The sequence below is a fragment of the Falco naumanni genome, chromosome 8, assembly GCF_017639655.2.
Source record: "Falco naumanni isolate bFalNau1 chromosome 8, bFalNau1.pat, whole genome shotgun sequence".
Lineage (NCBI taxonomy): Eukaryota > Metazoa > Chordata > Aves > Falconiformes > Falconidae > Falco > Falco naumanni.
The window spans coordinates 5,568,625-5,585,088 of record NC_054061.1 but is presented as its reverse complement, the minus strand read 5'-3'; the positions used below and the strand labels follow the sequence as shown (position 1 = coordinate 5,585,088).

Genomic DNA, 16,464 nt, shown 5'->3' with positions numbered 1-16,464 from the left:
TCCCTCTTTTTTCTGCTGCATGTCATCTGAGAGAATTCCTCAGGCAGGGGATGTTTCAGTGGATAGTGGGAAAACTCAACACTTTGCAGATGTTCTCACTAGTTTTATAAATAATAACCAATCATTTACATGCTAAATGAGAAACAGTAAACCACGGTCATCAAAGCCATATTTGGCATTGACAGATTGGGTAAATGACAAGGACTATGAGGAAAAGAGTTTATTTTAAAACCACATGGTAGCAAACAGCCAGCAGTGCTCCCTATTTTAGCTTCCTTTCCTCAATAATAATAATGAAAAAAAGAAAACAGGAAGAGAAACAAGTTTTTCACTCTAGTGCAAACCACCTTTAAATGCTTAGCTTAAGCTCACTGCCAAACAAATTTTAGTGAAAGTTTTAAACTTATGTCTTCATTTTAGTACTATTTGCTAATAATTTTGGGGATTGGCATTAAAAAGACACCAGCACTTGTTCAGTAAAAAGTGTACTGCTCCTTAGATACTCTGTTTTTTGCTTCAGTTGCAAAATGTTTCTGCATTAGAGGTAAAACTTGAGAAAATTATTCTGGGAAAGAGTCGCTGAGCTTGTGAATTTTTCAATTTATCCACTAACCTTCAGGGATTTGTAATTTTCCCTGGATAAAGCACTGTGAGTTAATAAATTTGAAGCTTGCATTTCAGTTCCACTTCCCCCTCCTTTTGAGTTTGCTTTGCTTTAGAACAGTCTCTTTGGGCTTATTAAATTCTCCATCCAAACGGCTGCTAGCGGAGTTGGGAGTGTTTTCCCGCTGTGCAGCACAGCATTAATTCAGGCCTGTGATTCCAGGGTTTTGCTTTTCTGGGAGCGAGGAAGCGCTCGCCTCCGCCGGGAGCTGCGACAGGGCTCGAGTGGCCGCCACATCCCTACGGGCGCGGCTGCCCCACCACTGGAAAACATGGATTTGCTTCCACCCCACGAGGCACACGCTCCCTTTCCAGCGGCCAGGGGCTCGTGGACGAGGGGCTGTCCCGCGCCGGGGCTGCACCGCGTTACCGGGTTTCTCTGTACAGGCCCCTCAGGCCACTCGGGAGCGAATCCCATGACGCCTAAGCACGAAGCCAGGCCCAGCAGCGGGATCCACCTGGCCACCCAACTGCTCAGAGCCACGCTTGATGCACTCATTAGGAGGAATTAACTGGTAGTGTGACTCCTAGAGAGCTCCCGGGGGTGGGGGGGGAGGGCCGCCCTGCAGCTGCTGGCGGCCTCCAAACCCGGGCTGCCTACTGAAGCACTGCGTGAACCGGGGTCCCCAACCCACACGGCCTCAGCCCCCGTGAGACTCCCCCGAGAGCAGCCCAGGCCCAGTTCCAGGCAGCCATAGCCCCGCTCCCTCAGCGCGCCGGCGGCCTGGGGGCGGTGGCTCGGCTCTTCCCCTCCCCCCCCCTCCGCTAGGGGGCGGCCATTACGCCCGCCCGCCGTGCGTGCGTGTGACGTCACCCCGCACCGAACCCGCGAGAGAGAGGGAGGAGCGAAGGAAGCAGTTTCTCCGCGCTTGGTCGTGGCCGCCATTTTGTTTCTGTGCGCAGGGCGGAGACGGGGCTCGCTCGCCTTTTTTTTCAGCTGTAAGTGGTGGAAGCGGCTTTTTTCCTCGGGCTCTTTTCATCTTTCCTTTTTTCTCTCTCTCCCTTTTGTTTCCAGGGGGTGCGAAGCAGCGGGGAAGTGGAGGGTTGGGGGGGAGGGGGGGTGGCTGCTTGCGTTGTCTCCGCGGCCCAGGGAGCAGCCCCTCCACCGCCTGCGTGAGGGGTTTATTGAGGCGGTATTAAGGTAGGAGGAGGGAGCCTGAGTACACGACACCCCCACCCCCCCCGGTCAGGGACTCCTGTGGCGGAGGGGGGCTCTGCGGGCGGTGGGGGGGCTGTGGTGGGCAGAGGTGGGGCCTCGTGTGCGGCGGGTGCTTGTGTGGGGGCCGCGCAGGTCGGTTGCTCAGCCCGGCCTGCACGAACATGGCTGCGCCTCCCCAGAGGGCAGCGCAGACGAGCCCTTACTACACACACATACACTCTCGGTTCTAGAATGCTCCCGAGGGAAGACCGGCGTGTAAGTGGACTTTGTGACTGTGGGCTGGGGTAGTGGGTGTCTGCTGTGGGACCTACTCCTGCGTGGCTGTACCCCACACGCTCAGATCGGCCTGGTGCGGCGGACTTTAGTCATCTCAAAGGAATAAGCCTTTGACCTCTTCCAGTCCCTGCAGCCAGCCAAGTTTTGGAGGAGAGACATTTAGAAATTGCAGTGCAGGCAGCTTACGACAGGACTTTTGTGGCCTTCCTGGGGCCCTTCATGAATGGAACTTTTACAAAAGGTCGGTGGCTCCTGTTTGGGAAACCTTATGGCGAAATGTGGGAGTGAAAACGGCCTGTGATATGGATTTGGACCACATACTATAGGAATGCATATGTTCGTGTCAGCTGTCAGTATTACATAAGTGAAGTGCTTCGGTGCATAAATTTAGAGGGAGTGCATAATAGTCAAAAAATCTTAAGGTGGCTCCTACCGTAAAATGGATCGTGGCCGCTTTGGGTCTTACACAGACCGACTCTTAACGATTTCCCCCTTATTTGCATTTCATTGGCTACTTTAGGGACAGAATTTGCAGCTTCTTAATTCCAGTAAATCTGTACGAGCTTGAGTGTGGTCATGCCGTACACCCCTAAGCCCCCCTCTGCAGGACACTTTAAAGGTGGTTTTATTTAGGTATTTGTCCGCTAGAGAGTCTTTAGTGTAGCCTGCCTTCTGCCAAATGGGGAAGGAAAAAAAAAAAAAAGGCAACCATAAGTAAAATCCTCAATTCACCTATAACTGAGTATATGTGGACCTTTTCACCTCAGAAGTAGAATAACCAGAAACCTGAGGGTGCTTTGTGATTTATGCAGATTGAAAATAAAGGAAAATCGTTTGGGAGCTGCATAAGAGAAGAAATTCAGGCATGTAAATTGAACACTAATCAGTTTTAATTTTGTCTTGATCCTTGTGGTGTCTGTCATTCAGCACATTAGTATTTTAATTTCTTGTTGATGTATCATAAGTGAGTAAGGTTTTTGGGAGACCTAGAATCATGACTGACTCAAAAGGATGTACCCGTCATTTTTGCTGTTTGTCATTCTGTTTACATGGTATTTGTATTTTAAAAAGATACCTGTAAAAAACTGATGCAGATGTCTAGCGTGTGGTGTTTTTCAACTACCAGTCTGTCACAAATATTATAAGTATCAGAAGACCTTTTTCAGAACAGGCCTGTCATTTACATGTTCTCAAAGTTTCCTTCTTAACGCCTCCAGTCGGTATAGAGACAGCCATCATTGTTCTGTGTAAATTTATACAATCGTGGGTTATTTTTAGTGCGATCTTTGTTTCTAAACTTTTCTTGCTGACACTGCTTGCAATGGAAACAACTTCTTGTCCTGTGTTAGTTCATTCTTCAGAATATACTGCAATAGATACATAAGCTTATTCTTATTTTCAAGCACTTCTGGCAAAGAAGAATAAACAAATAACGGCAGGTTTTGTTATGCTCTACAACTCTGCAGCTGTGTTTTACTTTACTTTTTTTTTTTCTTTCAGTTGTGCATGTACCTGTTTGAACACAGAATTCCTGCATATAACACCCAGCAACGGAAGCTGGTGGGTTTTGTCTTTGGTGAATCAGCTGAATTGTAAAACACCCTCATACGTTTGCATGCTAATAGGGTTCAAAAGTTGTGGGTTGGCTCATAGTACTGCAAAGTTATGTGAGTTCACTGTGATTATTGCTAAAACTTAAGAAGTATCTGTTTAACAGGGATCTTTAAATACATCTGAGAGACGTTTTTGGACTGATGGTCCATGTTTGACTTTCATGTAGTAACTGATGCAGACTATAGTATGAAGAACTAAATCCAGGTTATATTGGAGAGGATGTTTGAAGATTAAGGTCTCTCTCCAACAAAGACTTTAAGGAAATTATTCTGTTTAGTCACTTGAGAGTTTATTTAAAACAGGCTTTAATGACATGTTTGAAGCTATTAAGTGAAGATGAGTTGGCCTATTTAATCTTGATTTGTGTTTTGTAACAGTGTTAGGAGGAGAAAGCCATGTCTGCTCCCAGACCAAAATAATATGTGAGGGAAGCTGAGGAAAAATAATTATTTGAGGAAATGGTTCTTTCTGGTTTTGTTACATTTGATCAGACTACAGTAGTTGACTTGCATCTATAAATACTAGTGTAATGCTTTTGTCTTTTATGTGGTTTTGTTGATTTGTGTTTTTTTTCAGTGGCAGATGCGGCATTCAAAACAATCGCATTGTCCTGAATGGGATGACAGAAAGAGCTGGGATCAAAGAAAGCACAGTAGCAGCCGTAAACGCAGGAAAAGGTCCCACAGCAGTGGACAAGAAAGCAAGCGCTATAAACCAAATCACATTTCAGAAAGGTATAAGATTCTGAATTGAGTAGCAGTAATGTTTTTATCACGTCTAAAATGAAACATTTTGAGGATAAGAGTTTTAAAGGGCCCAGACTTGGCAATTCCTTAAGGTTTGGCTCACTTAAGATGAGCTTAAGAAGTAGTTGGTTTTGTTAGCACAGTACTTGAATTGTTAAATAGAAATTCTTTAATAAAACCAAGTAAATGTTACTAGTATGTTTCACTGTTGTCGGTTAAGTATTGGTATTGAATGCATTGGATATTAAACTTCAAGTAAAAAGTACGCCTTTTCATTTACTTAATGTGAACTAACGGAAGAGAATGTTTGTTTAATCGTTTTATGCAATGGTAAGTATGAGTTTCTTACTGGTTTGGAGATGGTTTGCTTTTTCTCCCACACTGCTTTCACTGGAAGGATGTGTTTTTCTATTCTTTTTCGTTGAGAAGATGATCCCATGGAATTCTTCTAAGAGCTTATGCTTAAAAAATTTTGGAAGGGGTAGGTGTACAGCAACGTGGGGGCTCTTGGCCTCAGCAGCTTGTTAAAAGTTGGTTTTTTTCTGTGCAGAAGATCCGTGATCCAGGTACTCTGAGGTTTTTAATGTTTAATGCAGTGCACTAAGAATGCTGCTTCTCTTAGTCTCCAGGTTTTGTTTTTTAACACCGAGCTTTGAAAGTGTAGAAGGGGATTATTGCTGTATCTGGTGTTTTAATCTGTGATTTAGGAGGCTGTAATGGAGTTGCTCAGTATATTTTAGGAAGTGTTTCTCCTATTGAGTTTCTTGTTTACTGTGCAAACTGGACAGATTATATATTGTTTGTGTGGATGGCCGCTGTGTATTTGAGACTGGCAATGTTGTTAGATTCCTAATAAAGGAACTTTAAAAGCTCCACTATTCTTGGGGAGGGAGTCAATTAGAAACATTCTTGGTGTAAAGACGGATACTATGTAACTCTGTAACTCAGCTCAAGTCACTTATCTTGTTGGAACCTCAAGTTTTTGAAGTGGAGAACATTCACTTAAAATATATTTTCAGTCATTATTTGGACGATAGAGCCATAAATGAAAGAGACCATCATGACCGGAGATATGTTGAGGAATACAGAAATGACTTCTGTGAAGTATATGACCACAGGCATTATCACAGAGACTATGAAAAGAGTCACCATCACCACTATAGCAAATCCTCTGGTCGGAGCAGGAAAAGTAGTCATAAAAGGAAGCATAAGAGACATCATTGCTCCAGTCACCAATCACATTCGGTATGAGTAATTTTTAACTTTATTATTAATGAATTAGTGGTAATAGACTTCTTAAGTGAGTGCTAGAACTTCAGTTCCTGATCACAGTACTTTAAGAAATACTGTATTATTAAAAAAGGATTTGTAGTTGAGTCCATTTGTGAGCATATGAATGTGTTCTTAGTTGAAACTTTTGGATCAGAGCGTTGGGTGGGGGGTGGGATTATTGTCAGTACTAGCTATACACGGGACACAGGTGGCTGATAGTTAAGATCACTGGGATTAATATGAAAAATGTTATCTTGAAATTGAAAACAGGTAACTATCCTATTTCAAAGTACAGTTGTCACTTTTTAGTTTTACGGCATAGCGAACTGTGTTTTTTCAGGTAGAATGTGAGGTGCCATCCATCCTATTGCTAAAAGTAATTGAAGTGACATGCCTTTTTAATGTAAGCTTAATTGGAAGTATGAAACGTGCATGTCTGGTAAATTGATAAGAACAATTCTACACCTGATTCCAGAAAACTTTGATAAGCCATGTGCTTGGCTAATGGCAGCTAATGTCTTACTGAAGCTGGGATAAGCTTGCTGCTTGCCTTCTTTGAAGGCATGCTCTCTGAATTTTTCAGTATTGGCATGATGCCCACTGATATATCTTCAGCTCCAGGTGTTTTATATCATATTTCTGCAGTAGAAACAGCAAGTTGTATTAGATTATACAATGTGAATTAAGGACTTCGGAGTAATTTTTCTTCTCTCTCCGAACGTGAGGGAAGTAAAATTACTTTTTAGTTTTTTATATTTAGATTACATGAACTGTAAGTTTTAAAAATAGAAACATTTCACCTGACTGTAAGCTTAGATATGTAAATAAATACTGGTTTTTTGCTGTTTGCTAGCGAAGTATTAGAAATAGCTATGTTGCAGTCTTAATCTGTCTTCAATTAAGCCACTGTTTGAGAGACAAAATTGTGTTGTTTTTTCTGTTGCTTTTATCACTTTAAGTATTTATCTGAAAATCTGTTCCTTGCCATGTTTTTCTTCTGTAACATAAACTGTGCCCTGTGAATTTCTGGGGACTGAATTTGAAATTGCTCCTGCCAACTGTTCGTGGCCTGGTGTGTAACTGAATGCCTGAATATCTCCCCGCTGAATGAATTGCGTATTCTGCCCTGAATTCACTCTGATATATTGATTGGCTGGACGATCTTGGTGCCGTTTCCAGAAGAGTCACCGAAGGAAAAGATCCAGGAGTGTAGAGGATGATGAGGAGGGTCACCTGATCTGTGAAAGTGGAGACGTTCTAAGAGCAAGATGTATAGAACATTTTTCAACACTTTTAAAAAACTTTTCAGCAAAAAAAATCTGTTTAGAATAGTATGTCAGAGGAGGGGGGATAAAGAAATCTTCATTGCTCTTTTTGTTCTGTTTTTTTTGTGCTTTTTTGTTTTTTTGCATATCTTCTTTTCTGTAGAATTTAAATACTGTGTTCAAAAAGTTCCAATTAGTAAATGAACTTGAATCTTGAGATTAGAGCAAGAGATAGTTTTTTTGGCTAACTGTTTTTATGACACCTGTCCAATAAAATAATGCATTCAGATGCTGAGATTTTAAGTAATTATGCTTTTGTAATGGCACTTTTTTAAGTCTACATTAATAATATTCATTCTTGTTTAAGTAGTTTTATAATTCTAACTTGTGTTTGTTCTTTTTAGATGAAATTGTTGCAACTTTAGGAGAAGGAGCTTTTGGAAAAGTAGTGGAGTGCATAGATCATGATATGTAAGTGTTGGTTATAAATGGATCTCATGACAAAAGACACCGCTTCACTCAGAAATCAAAGATCAGAGACCTTTTTTACAAGAAGGTTGCAGTTCAAATAGTGTTGCAGTATATTTAAGTAATTACACTGTTTCTGAGAGCTACCTTGTAAGCTTATGTGTAGTTCAGAATTTTCAAGGATTTTCAGGTGATACCACACCTGTCCCTGATAGTTTTTAAGGTTCTTCAGTTATTTCTTCCAGTACTATTAATGCCTTTTGTTTTTTTTTCTGTTGCCCTGTGAAAGGCCCTTGAATGGTGTTGACTTTATACAAGATGGTATATAGAGAAGTACTTTGTTTCTCCTCTAAGCTTTTGAGAATCTGTCTTTAGCAATAAATTGCCTGAACCATGTTTGTCTTATAACTAAGTTGGTTTTTTTCCTGTACGAGCTGTATAACCACATGGTGCAAACTACTAAGTAGATGTCACCTGCCTTTGTTAAAGAGGGAGAGCTAGGATTTGCTTAGTTATATTTCTCTGTTGGTTCTACAAGTGCTTTTGCCATAACTGGAGAATGTGAGGGTATATAAAGAGTGCAGAATTGTTTTGGGAGACTTGGCTTTTAGAAGATGATGTGCTGAGATGCTGAGAAAACAGTTTAGGTTCTTGTATGTCAGAATGCATGGTGAAAGCATTGCTTGAAAGCAGTTGCTTACAGCTGGTCGAGCTGTAAATTTCTTTTGTCAGACTCCATAATCAAATTACTCTTCAAATTTTTTCTAAATGCACAGTACTCCAGTATCCAGTATTCATAAATCTCCATGACTTTAATCTTCCTGTGTTTCTCTGATTAAAATAGAGCTGATTAAAATAGAGTTTTAAGTATTTAACAATAATTGATTCAGTTTGCAATGCTTTACTTTCTTTTAAAGGAGAGGAATGCATGTAGCAGTTAAAATTGTGAAAAATGTTGGCAGATACCGGGAAGCAGCCCGTTCAGAAATACAGGTGTTGGAACACTTAAACACCATGGATCCAAGCAGCACTTTGTAAGTATAAAATTAGTCAGCGTACTAAGGATTTGCAGAAGATAATTATTCAGTAAACTGGGTCTTCATTTGCTTAATATTTTTTTTTCTTCCTTTTTTTAAGTCGCTGTGTCCAGATGCTGGAATGGTTTGATCATCATGGCCATGTTTGCATTGTTTTTGAGCTGCTGGGTCTTAGTACTTATGACTTTATTAAGGAAAACAGTTTTCTGCCATTTCATATTAACGACATTAGAAATATGGCTTACCAAATTTGCCAGTCTATAAACTGTAAGTAAATCTCAGTGCTCTTACCAAGTATGTTCTTTTATTTCCCCTTTTCAGAATTTTCTGTATTAATTATGGAATACTGGTGTTTCTCTTCCTTGTAGTTTTACACCATAATAAACTAACTCATACTGATTTGAAGCCTGAAAATATCTTGTTTGTGGAGTCTGATTACATAGTGAAGTACAATGCCAAAATGGTAAGTTTGTTCTTTGTTTCTCCCAACTTGAATTGGGCTACTTTTGAATGTTTAGTTGTGTTTAGTGTGGTTTTTCAGGGGTGGGGCTGGGGCTGGGGGTGGCAAGCAGGTGGGGAATTGTGTAGAAAGATCAAGTGATAAGAGTTGTATTTCCTAGAAATGTTTTTTGTGCTCTTTGAGATGTACTAACTTTCTGCTAAGCAAGTAACTTTGCTCTTATTCAAACTAAACTGTTTCATCTGATCACTACTTAAGTTCTTTGCTGTTTAATGAAGTTCTGGCATTCCTAGGGAGCGTTATATTAATGGCTTTGAATTTACCCAGGGTTTTGCCTTCAAATTTCTTAACCCATTTGAATCCCTTTCTTTAACACATCCCCGTGTTTGAGAGGAATTTTAGATCTGCTTTCTATCCGATTACCTTGGAATCTGAAGTGCTTGTCAGTTTTGCAGTCATTGGCATAATAGCTAAGATGGATTCCGTGTTTGTCATCAGCACGTGATGTTGGCCGTTGGGCAGTGTTATAATTGGCATGAGCCCTGAGTAAGACTTTTCTTGACCAGTGTCTTCCTTATAAATCTAAGAAAATGCTAAGACACAACATTAGGATCAACCTGTCTGCACAAATCACTTCTAACACTGGCAAGAATACAAATTTCTTTTTATGTTGCTGCTCTTTTTTTCAAACTATAAAACCTTGTTGGAGGCCGAGAAGCAGTGTGGACTTCACTGCCCCTAGTTTATGCATAAGGCTTGATCTTTTTTTTGGTTTAGAGCTAAAATTATATAAATGAGTGTGCACCAGTGGGTGCAAAAACAGGACGGAGTTAACAGCTAACTGAAGTTAACTTGAAGGTTAACAAAAGAGGAAAGGAGCTCTGTTACTGTGGGGAAAGGTCTTTCTTTACTCAGCTGTTTGGAGTATTCAGACTAAGTCACTTTGTTAGCAGCTCCTCTTTCTTGGAGCTTGAGCTGAATAGTAGTTGATGTATTTGGAAGGAGTATTTTGTTGCATAGGTTTAATTTTTAGTGTCTTATGTTAACTGGTATTTTGAAGATTAATCAAGATAATGTGAATATCGTTTGCTTAAGCATGCTTCTGAAAAATACTAACAAATAGCATTTTCATTTTCTTGCAGAAGCGAGATGAACGCACTTTAAAAAACACAGACATCAAAGTTGTTGATTTTGGAAGTGCAACTTTTGATGATGAGCATCACAGCACATTAGTGTCTACAAGGCATTACAGAGCTCCTGAGGTTATTTTAGGTCAGTAAAGACTTGTAAACTTTCTGACAGTTAATTACAGTTCATTCAGATGTCTTTACTTCATAAACTGGGGTAGTTGCTCATGGTTCTAACAACTCTCAGTCATTTCTCACAGATGGCGATGGTAGAGTTCTTGAGGGTAAACAGCAGAAGAAATACTCTAAAAACAAAACTAACATGTTCCTTTCCTACTTTTTCCCACAAAGGTCTGGGGTGAGGTCTGGAAGGGGAAAATGGGTATCAGTAGATGCATGGAAAGTGGGCATGTGCTCTGTGGATTACAAGTTTTGAGAATATATTAAAAAGTAAAACAAACTTTGTTTATTTGGCAGCCCTGGGATGGTCCCAGCCTTGCGATGTTTGGAGTATTGGTTGTATTCTAATTGAGTATTATCTGGGATTTACAGTGTTTCAGGTATGTACATAAAATTAAATAGAACGTTTTTGCTACAGGCTACTGATTTTGATCTTTTAATGACATGTACTTAACTGTTACTGTAAAAGGCATAAGCTCACAGGCTTTTTAAGGGTTACACAGATGACACTGTAAAGACAGCATACGTGTATGAAAATGTGGTGCCTTGGATATCTCCTTCAGACTGTTTAAGCCGGTCTAGAGTCTGAAGATACTGCTGGAATGAAGAGTAAACAAAACACACTCTTACAAAACTTGGTTTATGAACTCTGTTGTTCAGGGGACTCTTAACTGAAAAGTGCTATATAACAAGCTGCATTGCATAATCTATTTTTAATAATTTAATGTGATAATGTATAAAGATACTGTGACAGTACTCTGGCAAACATCTTGTTAATAGATGAGTGTTGTTACCAAGCGGCTGAGAGTAGAAAAATGTGTTAAGTATATTCATTGCTTTTCCCACGCAGACGCATGATAGTAAAGAACACTTGGCAATGATGGAAAGAATACTAGGGCCTCTGCCAGCTCACATGATAAAGAAATCCAGGTGAGTTCATGACAGAAGTAGTAACGTGCCTAATATTTTCCTGTTACAAGAGAAATTTTAAAGTTTCCATTGTTAGCTGTGAGTTTCTGAAGATGAACAAAGAGTTCCAGGCTTCTTGTTAGTTTACTGCAAGAAATTGTGTCAGATTTAGGTGCATTAAATAGTTGACAGTAGTCCTCTTTTCTGGTTTTAGTCTGAGTTGCCAGCCACCAAGATGTGCCAACCTCTTGAACAGTAACTGAGTATGAATGTTCTTTAGTCTTTAAAACGAAGTTTGCTATGATCAGCAGAACAGTAGACACCCATTTTTCTATTAACTATGAGAATAAAGAACTTGCTGCCATCAGAAGATTTATACTGAGAAGAAAGAGGGTCCTGTCTTGCTAACACAGTTGCCAGCCTCTTCCCCCGTCCCTTCGTACCCCTCAGACATTTACTTCAGTGATCTTTCTCTCTTCCTCAAAGATAACTACATGCAGCAGAAGTTTCCCCCTTCCATTGCAAGGAGAAGCAGCCAGCCCAGGGTTCTCCCCTAGCCCCCATACATGCAGAATCCAGAGTATGTGAGATTTGATGGCCCGTTCTTTCTGCAGTAAGCTGTCCTCTTGCCAGCTAATCCTAGATAATCCTGTAACTCATGTTATAGTAGAACTGCAGTAGTTCTGGGTTGGGTGTTGTATTTAGTTTATTACAGTTGTTCAACTGATTCATAATGCATTTTGAAAAATGAGAAGAAACTTAAAAGCTGCAATTGGAATAGATTCGGGTATTTAAAAATAAAGTGCTACTGACGTAGCAGTATTAATCTGATGTTGAGGTGTGAATTTCTCAGAACTTAATTTGCACTGGTAGTCTCATGCATCTTATACTTTTTCAAGACATTCGGGATTATGTCATTTTGTTAGATAGTTGCTAACCACTTAAACTCTGCAGATTTTATAAGAAACGTTTTTTAAAGAGCTGATAGATTGACAAGTTGTCTTCTTGCTACTGGCAGATGAGCCCAAGTTGTTCTGTTGGAATACCTGAAAGCATCAATCTCTTTAAATGCCAGTAATGGAAAGGATGTTTTCAGTGGCTGCTTTGTTGACTGGAATATTGAAGGACCTGTTTTCTAAATATTGTGACAATGGTAGTATAAAGGCAACGGGTCTCTGTGAATAAGTATTTGCTTAAACAGATGTTAGCTCCCAAATGCAGAGGGGTGTGCAGGAACACTTTTATGGTGTTTCAAAACTTCTTAGAAAGGCATCTGCCCACTTCATGTGCTGACACTATCTTAAAATTATTTTCCTCGCCATGCAGAAAGCATTACTTCCACCATGACCAATTGGACTGGGATGAGCACAGTTCTGCAGGACGCTATGTTAGGAGACGCTGTAAGCCTTTAAAGGTAGGAGACAGCCTTTTCATTATTTTGTTAGTTGCAGTTGCAAAAGATCTAAATTACTTCCTTTTTTCTTTCAGGAATTCATGCATTGCCAAGACACAGATCATCAAAGGCTGTTTGACCTTGTTCGCAGGATGCTGGAATATGATCCAGCCAAAAGAATTACTCTTGATGAAGCCTTGCAGCATCCTTTTTTTGAACCATTAAATAAATAAATACAAAGATCTTTTATGCTTCTTCAAGGAGATTTCCTAGACTGTGTCAGTCAACAGAGCTTGCATGAAACTTTTGTAAACTCTAAATTATTTTGTACAGTTAAGTCTGTAAATATTTACAAATGTTTTGTATAACTGTTAAGTTTACCTTGTTGAACAGTTGTAGTCTTATGGGTATCAAAGTGAGAAATAAAAGTAATTTTCATTTTTGAAAATTGTTTTCTGTTTCAAACTGCACCCCTCAATGGGGTTAATTAAGTGTTTGACTTCAGATGAAGAGATGGTATAACTGAACCTGTTTTGAAAACACTTAATGTTTTCAGCTAGCTTCCTTTTATTAGTCATAAAAGATTTGAAGGGCTGAGGCTACCAAATCATGCAGTGCAATAATTTTTTTATACCATCCTGAAAGAGGGTTGAGAACAGGTTTTTGTGCATCAGCTTTTTCACAGATTTTCAGTTAAACAGCATGCATCATGCTCTGGCTGGCTAGTTAGTCTCTGGAAGCTTACCTGATGCTTTCAATGTTACGTATTTATAGGTAGGGTTTTGGTTAAGGTCTGAAAAGTGACATTTCATATTTTCAGTGTTGATTTGTTGAGGATCAGCATTATCATGATAAAGGTTTTAGAAGGATTGCGCTGCCCCTAGAGAAAAATGCAGAGGAATGCTGCCTGCCACAGAACCATGGCATATTTAAGCCTTTCTCTTGCAATAGTAAGATCATTCAAAAGTCTTCAGATACATATTTCTGTAGAGCTTGATCTCTAATCGCTGATAAATTTAGTAACCTTGGCAACCGACAAAACACTGTCATCGGACTATAGTATCGGGAGGAGGATGGGTTTCCACTTGTGACTCCTGAACTCACGTGCTGAGTTGAGATGAAAATGGTACTGCTTTCCCAACCCCATTAATGCGCACTGATAGGTTTTGCTTTTCCGTGTTTTTAAGTTGATGGTTTTTTGGTCTTGTTCAGTGCTCTCTTCATCAGTTTAACGCAGGCTTGCAGAGTTGGAGGGAGGGAAGCTTCCATGGTGGGGTTCGTTCAGGCTGTCTGGAGATGCATTAAGGTAATTTTGGCCACTTAACTTTGGTCCTGACTTCACCATGCAAGCCTTTCTTAAGGGGTAGGAAACAGTAAATTGTTTCAGCTCCACGGGAGCCTGACTTGAGGTTTTGTGCTTGCTGGGTGAGTCCTAATGCACAGTAAGATTTCAAACTGATGTCCTTGTTCCACTGATGAGGAGGGTTAATTTGCAAGAGGCTCCAGACGCGCCTATCTCTGACTTGGCGGTAGAATATAGCTGGGACAGGCTTTGAAAGCTTATCTTCTGTAACCAGTGCCCCCTCCTGTGCCTGATTATATCTCATAATAGACACCCTCCCCTTCCTAGGATGTTCACGTCTGCATCATTGTTTTGTCTCTGTGTGACAGAGAACGTAACAGTTTGTACTGTCCAGGTCAGCTCGGTAGGACTGAGGACAGGAGCAAGCTGCTTCCCACAGCCCTTTCCATCCTGTACCTTCAGAGGCAAAGCAAGGACTTGGCTGAGCAATGCAAATCAAAGGCAGATGGGGGGTAAAAAAAAGTTTATATGCTGCTATAACTATAAAGCTGTAACTATAAACCAGTGCTATCAAAATCAGAAAGGGAAAGACTCTGTACTTACTGTGGCTTAAGGAGTGCTTCTAGCCTTGATGTAGTTCCTGAAATGCATTGCACTTGGTAAAGGAGATACGTGCTAGACAGATACATTATAAAAACTTGTTTAAATTCACTTTCTTTCCCCAGTAAACTTAAAAAACCCACACTATCAAGACTAATATGGCATCTGCAGCCAGGTGCCAAGCAGTTTTGCAGGCGTCCAAGGTCCCTGGGCTCCCTGCTGAAGCAGCAGGGAGCTGTTGGCAGTTGAGCACCAGCCAGGCGCGGGGGGGTCTGTCAGTAACGGGGCTGTGCTCCGGCTGCCCTCGGTGGTTCTGTCTTGCTGGGGAAGAGATTTTTATCCTCACACACCCTGTTGTCTTGTTAATATATGAATACAGTCAGGGCAGTTTATAATCCTTACGTGTTTGAATCAAGCTAATACGAACTGCTTATAGCTGTTGGTGTGAGGTCGGTACACATCTTCCTCTGCACTTGAGAATGTTCGCTGTTGAACCTTAAAAATACGATCGGTGAAACGCAATGGTTCAGCCAGGCAGCCCAGCAGTATGCATTTCCGTAAGGGTCACGTACAGGTTTTACTGACCGTAGGTGGTGGGGCAGAATAAAGCTGCCTTCTCCGTGAACAGGCCAGGCTTTGCCTCTGAAGCGCAACCATGTGAGATCCCGAACCTCAGGAGCCGGGCAGGGTGAGGGCTGAGCTGAGGGTTAGACTTCCTTGGAAAGGCGTTAGGAGTTGGGGGGCAGGGGGCTTAGCCGCTGCAGTAGCCATCACTCCTGCCTCTTGCTACCGTCTGCAGCGCTCTCAGTTGTCAGGAGGGCTCAGGTCACAGGGACACGTTCTAGGACCAGATGCTTTGCACCCTGGAAGCGCCCCTGAAGTGATGGTGCCGTGTGTGTGTGTGTGTGTGTGTGTGTGTGTGTGCGCGCGCGCGCAATCTCATAGAGCTTGTAAGCAAAGTCTTTGCAGGCTCCGGAAGGAGAGGGGGAGCAGGAGGTAACGAAAGAGGTTGCTTACGACAACCTGGAGTTTTCTTTGTGGCTTCGGGCACGTGGAGGAGGGCAGGGAATAGCTGTTAGTAAATGATACAGACTTACCTGGCTAACGGGTTTGGGATAGTGGCTATGGAAAAGCAGTGTGTATACTGAACACCGCGGTGCAGCCGCGCACGTGTGTGTGTTGTGTTAATACACTAGACACTGACACTACTCGCAGTAGCGTTTTCTAACTCTGTCCTAGGCTTCACTCATTATTCTAAAAGTCGGAATTACTCCTAGAAGGGCAGGGTCTGTGGCCGGGAGGCCGGGAGTATGTTTGGATGTGTATGCCGGCTCCGGGCGGACGCTCAGCTGTCCGAGGACGCATCGCAGGCACGCGAAGAGTCGCCGCGGCGCGGTCGGTAACGGCGAGGCTAGGGCAAGGGCGGCTGGCGCGGCCTGGGGGGCGCGGTGCTTCCGCATGAGCGTGGCTGGTTTCTCTCATCCACGGGCTCCCTGGGGCTGGTGGGGTACGCGTGGTGGCACCGGGGACCCCGGCAGCGCCCGGCCGGCCGCTGTCCGGGGGGGCCGCGCTCCGGCCGCCGCGCTCCCGCTGGAGGGCGCCCGCTGCGCTGCGGGCTGCCCTGCGCGGCCGCTGCCCGCCCCGGCGGCTGGAGCGGGGCCGCCCGCCGCTGCCGAGCACCCTGCGCCCCGGAGCGGCTCTGGCCGTGCCCCGCACCGCGGCCGCCCGCAGCGCAGCGCCGCGGGGGGAGCGGTCCCCGCGGGAGGCCGGGCAGCGGGGGTGGGGTCTGCTCCGCGTAATCCCCCATGGGGGGCGGCGGGCCGCGCTCGGAGCATCCCCCCTTCCCCAGCGCGGGGGAGGCGGCGGGGGAGCCGCCACCCCCCGCTTCCTCCGTTTAAGACCCGGGCTGGCGGGGCGAGCGGAGGAGAGCGGCCGCTCCGCAGCTGCCGGCCCCACTTCCGCGGCGGGGCGCGCAGCGCACGGGGCGGGCGC

At 42.9% G+C, this 16,464-nt stretch overlaps 1 protein-coding gene across 7 annotated transcripts; it reads left to right on the top strand.

The window, feature by feature from the left end:
• Positions 1-1,474: 1,474 nt before the first annotated feature.
• Positions 1,475-13,017, top strand: CLK4 (CDC like kinase 4). Of its 7 annotated transcripts, none has more exons than XM_040603553.1 (14): positions 1,475-1,602; positions 3,599-3,658; positions 4,295-4,446; positions 5,478-5,703; positions 6,910-7,000; positions 7,400-7,466; positions 8,381-8,497; positions 8,601-8,767; positions 8,869-8,963; positions 10,103-10,232; positions 10,565-10,647; positions 11,118-11,197; positions 12,503-12,590; positions 12,665-13,017. In XM_040603553.1, the coding sequence occupies exons 2-14, from the start codon at positions 3,605-3,607 to the stop codon at positions 12,800-12,802; spliced, it is 1,488 nt and encodes a 495-aa protein (XP_040459487.1). In that variant the 5' UTR covers positions 1,475-1,602; positions 3,599-3,604; the 3' UTR covers positions 12,803-13,017. The 7 variants fall into 7 exon arrangements, with proteins under 7 accessions (XP_040459487.1, XP_040459486.1, XP_040459488.1 ...); XM_040603552.1 differs by having other exon boundaries at positions 4,289-4,446; XM_040603554.1 differs by lacking the exon at positions 3,599-3,658 and having other exon boundaries at positions 1,488-1,602; positions 4,289-4,446.
• The last annotated feature ends 3,447 nt before the right edge of the window (positions 13,018-16,464 follow it).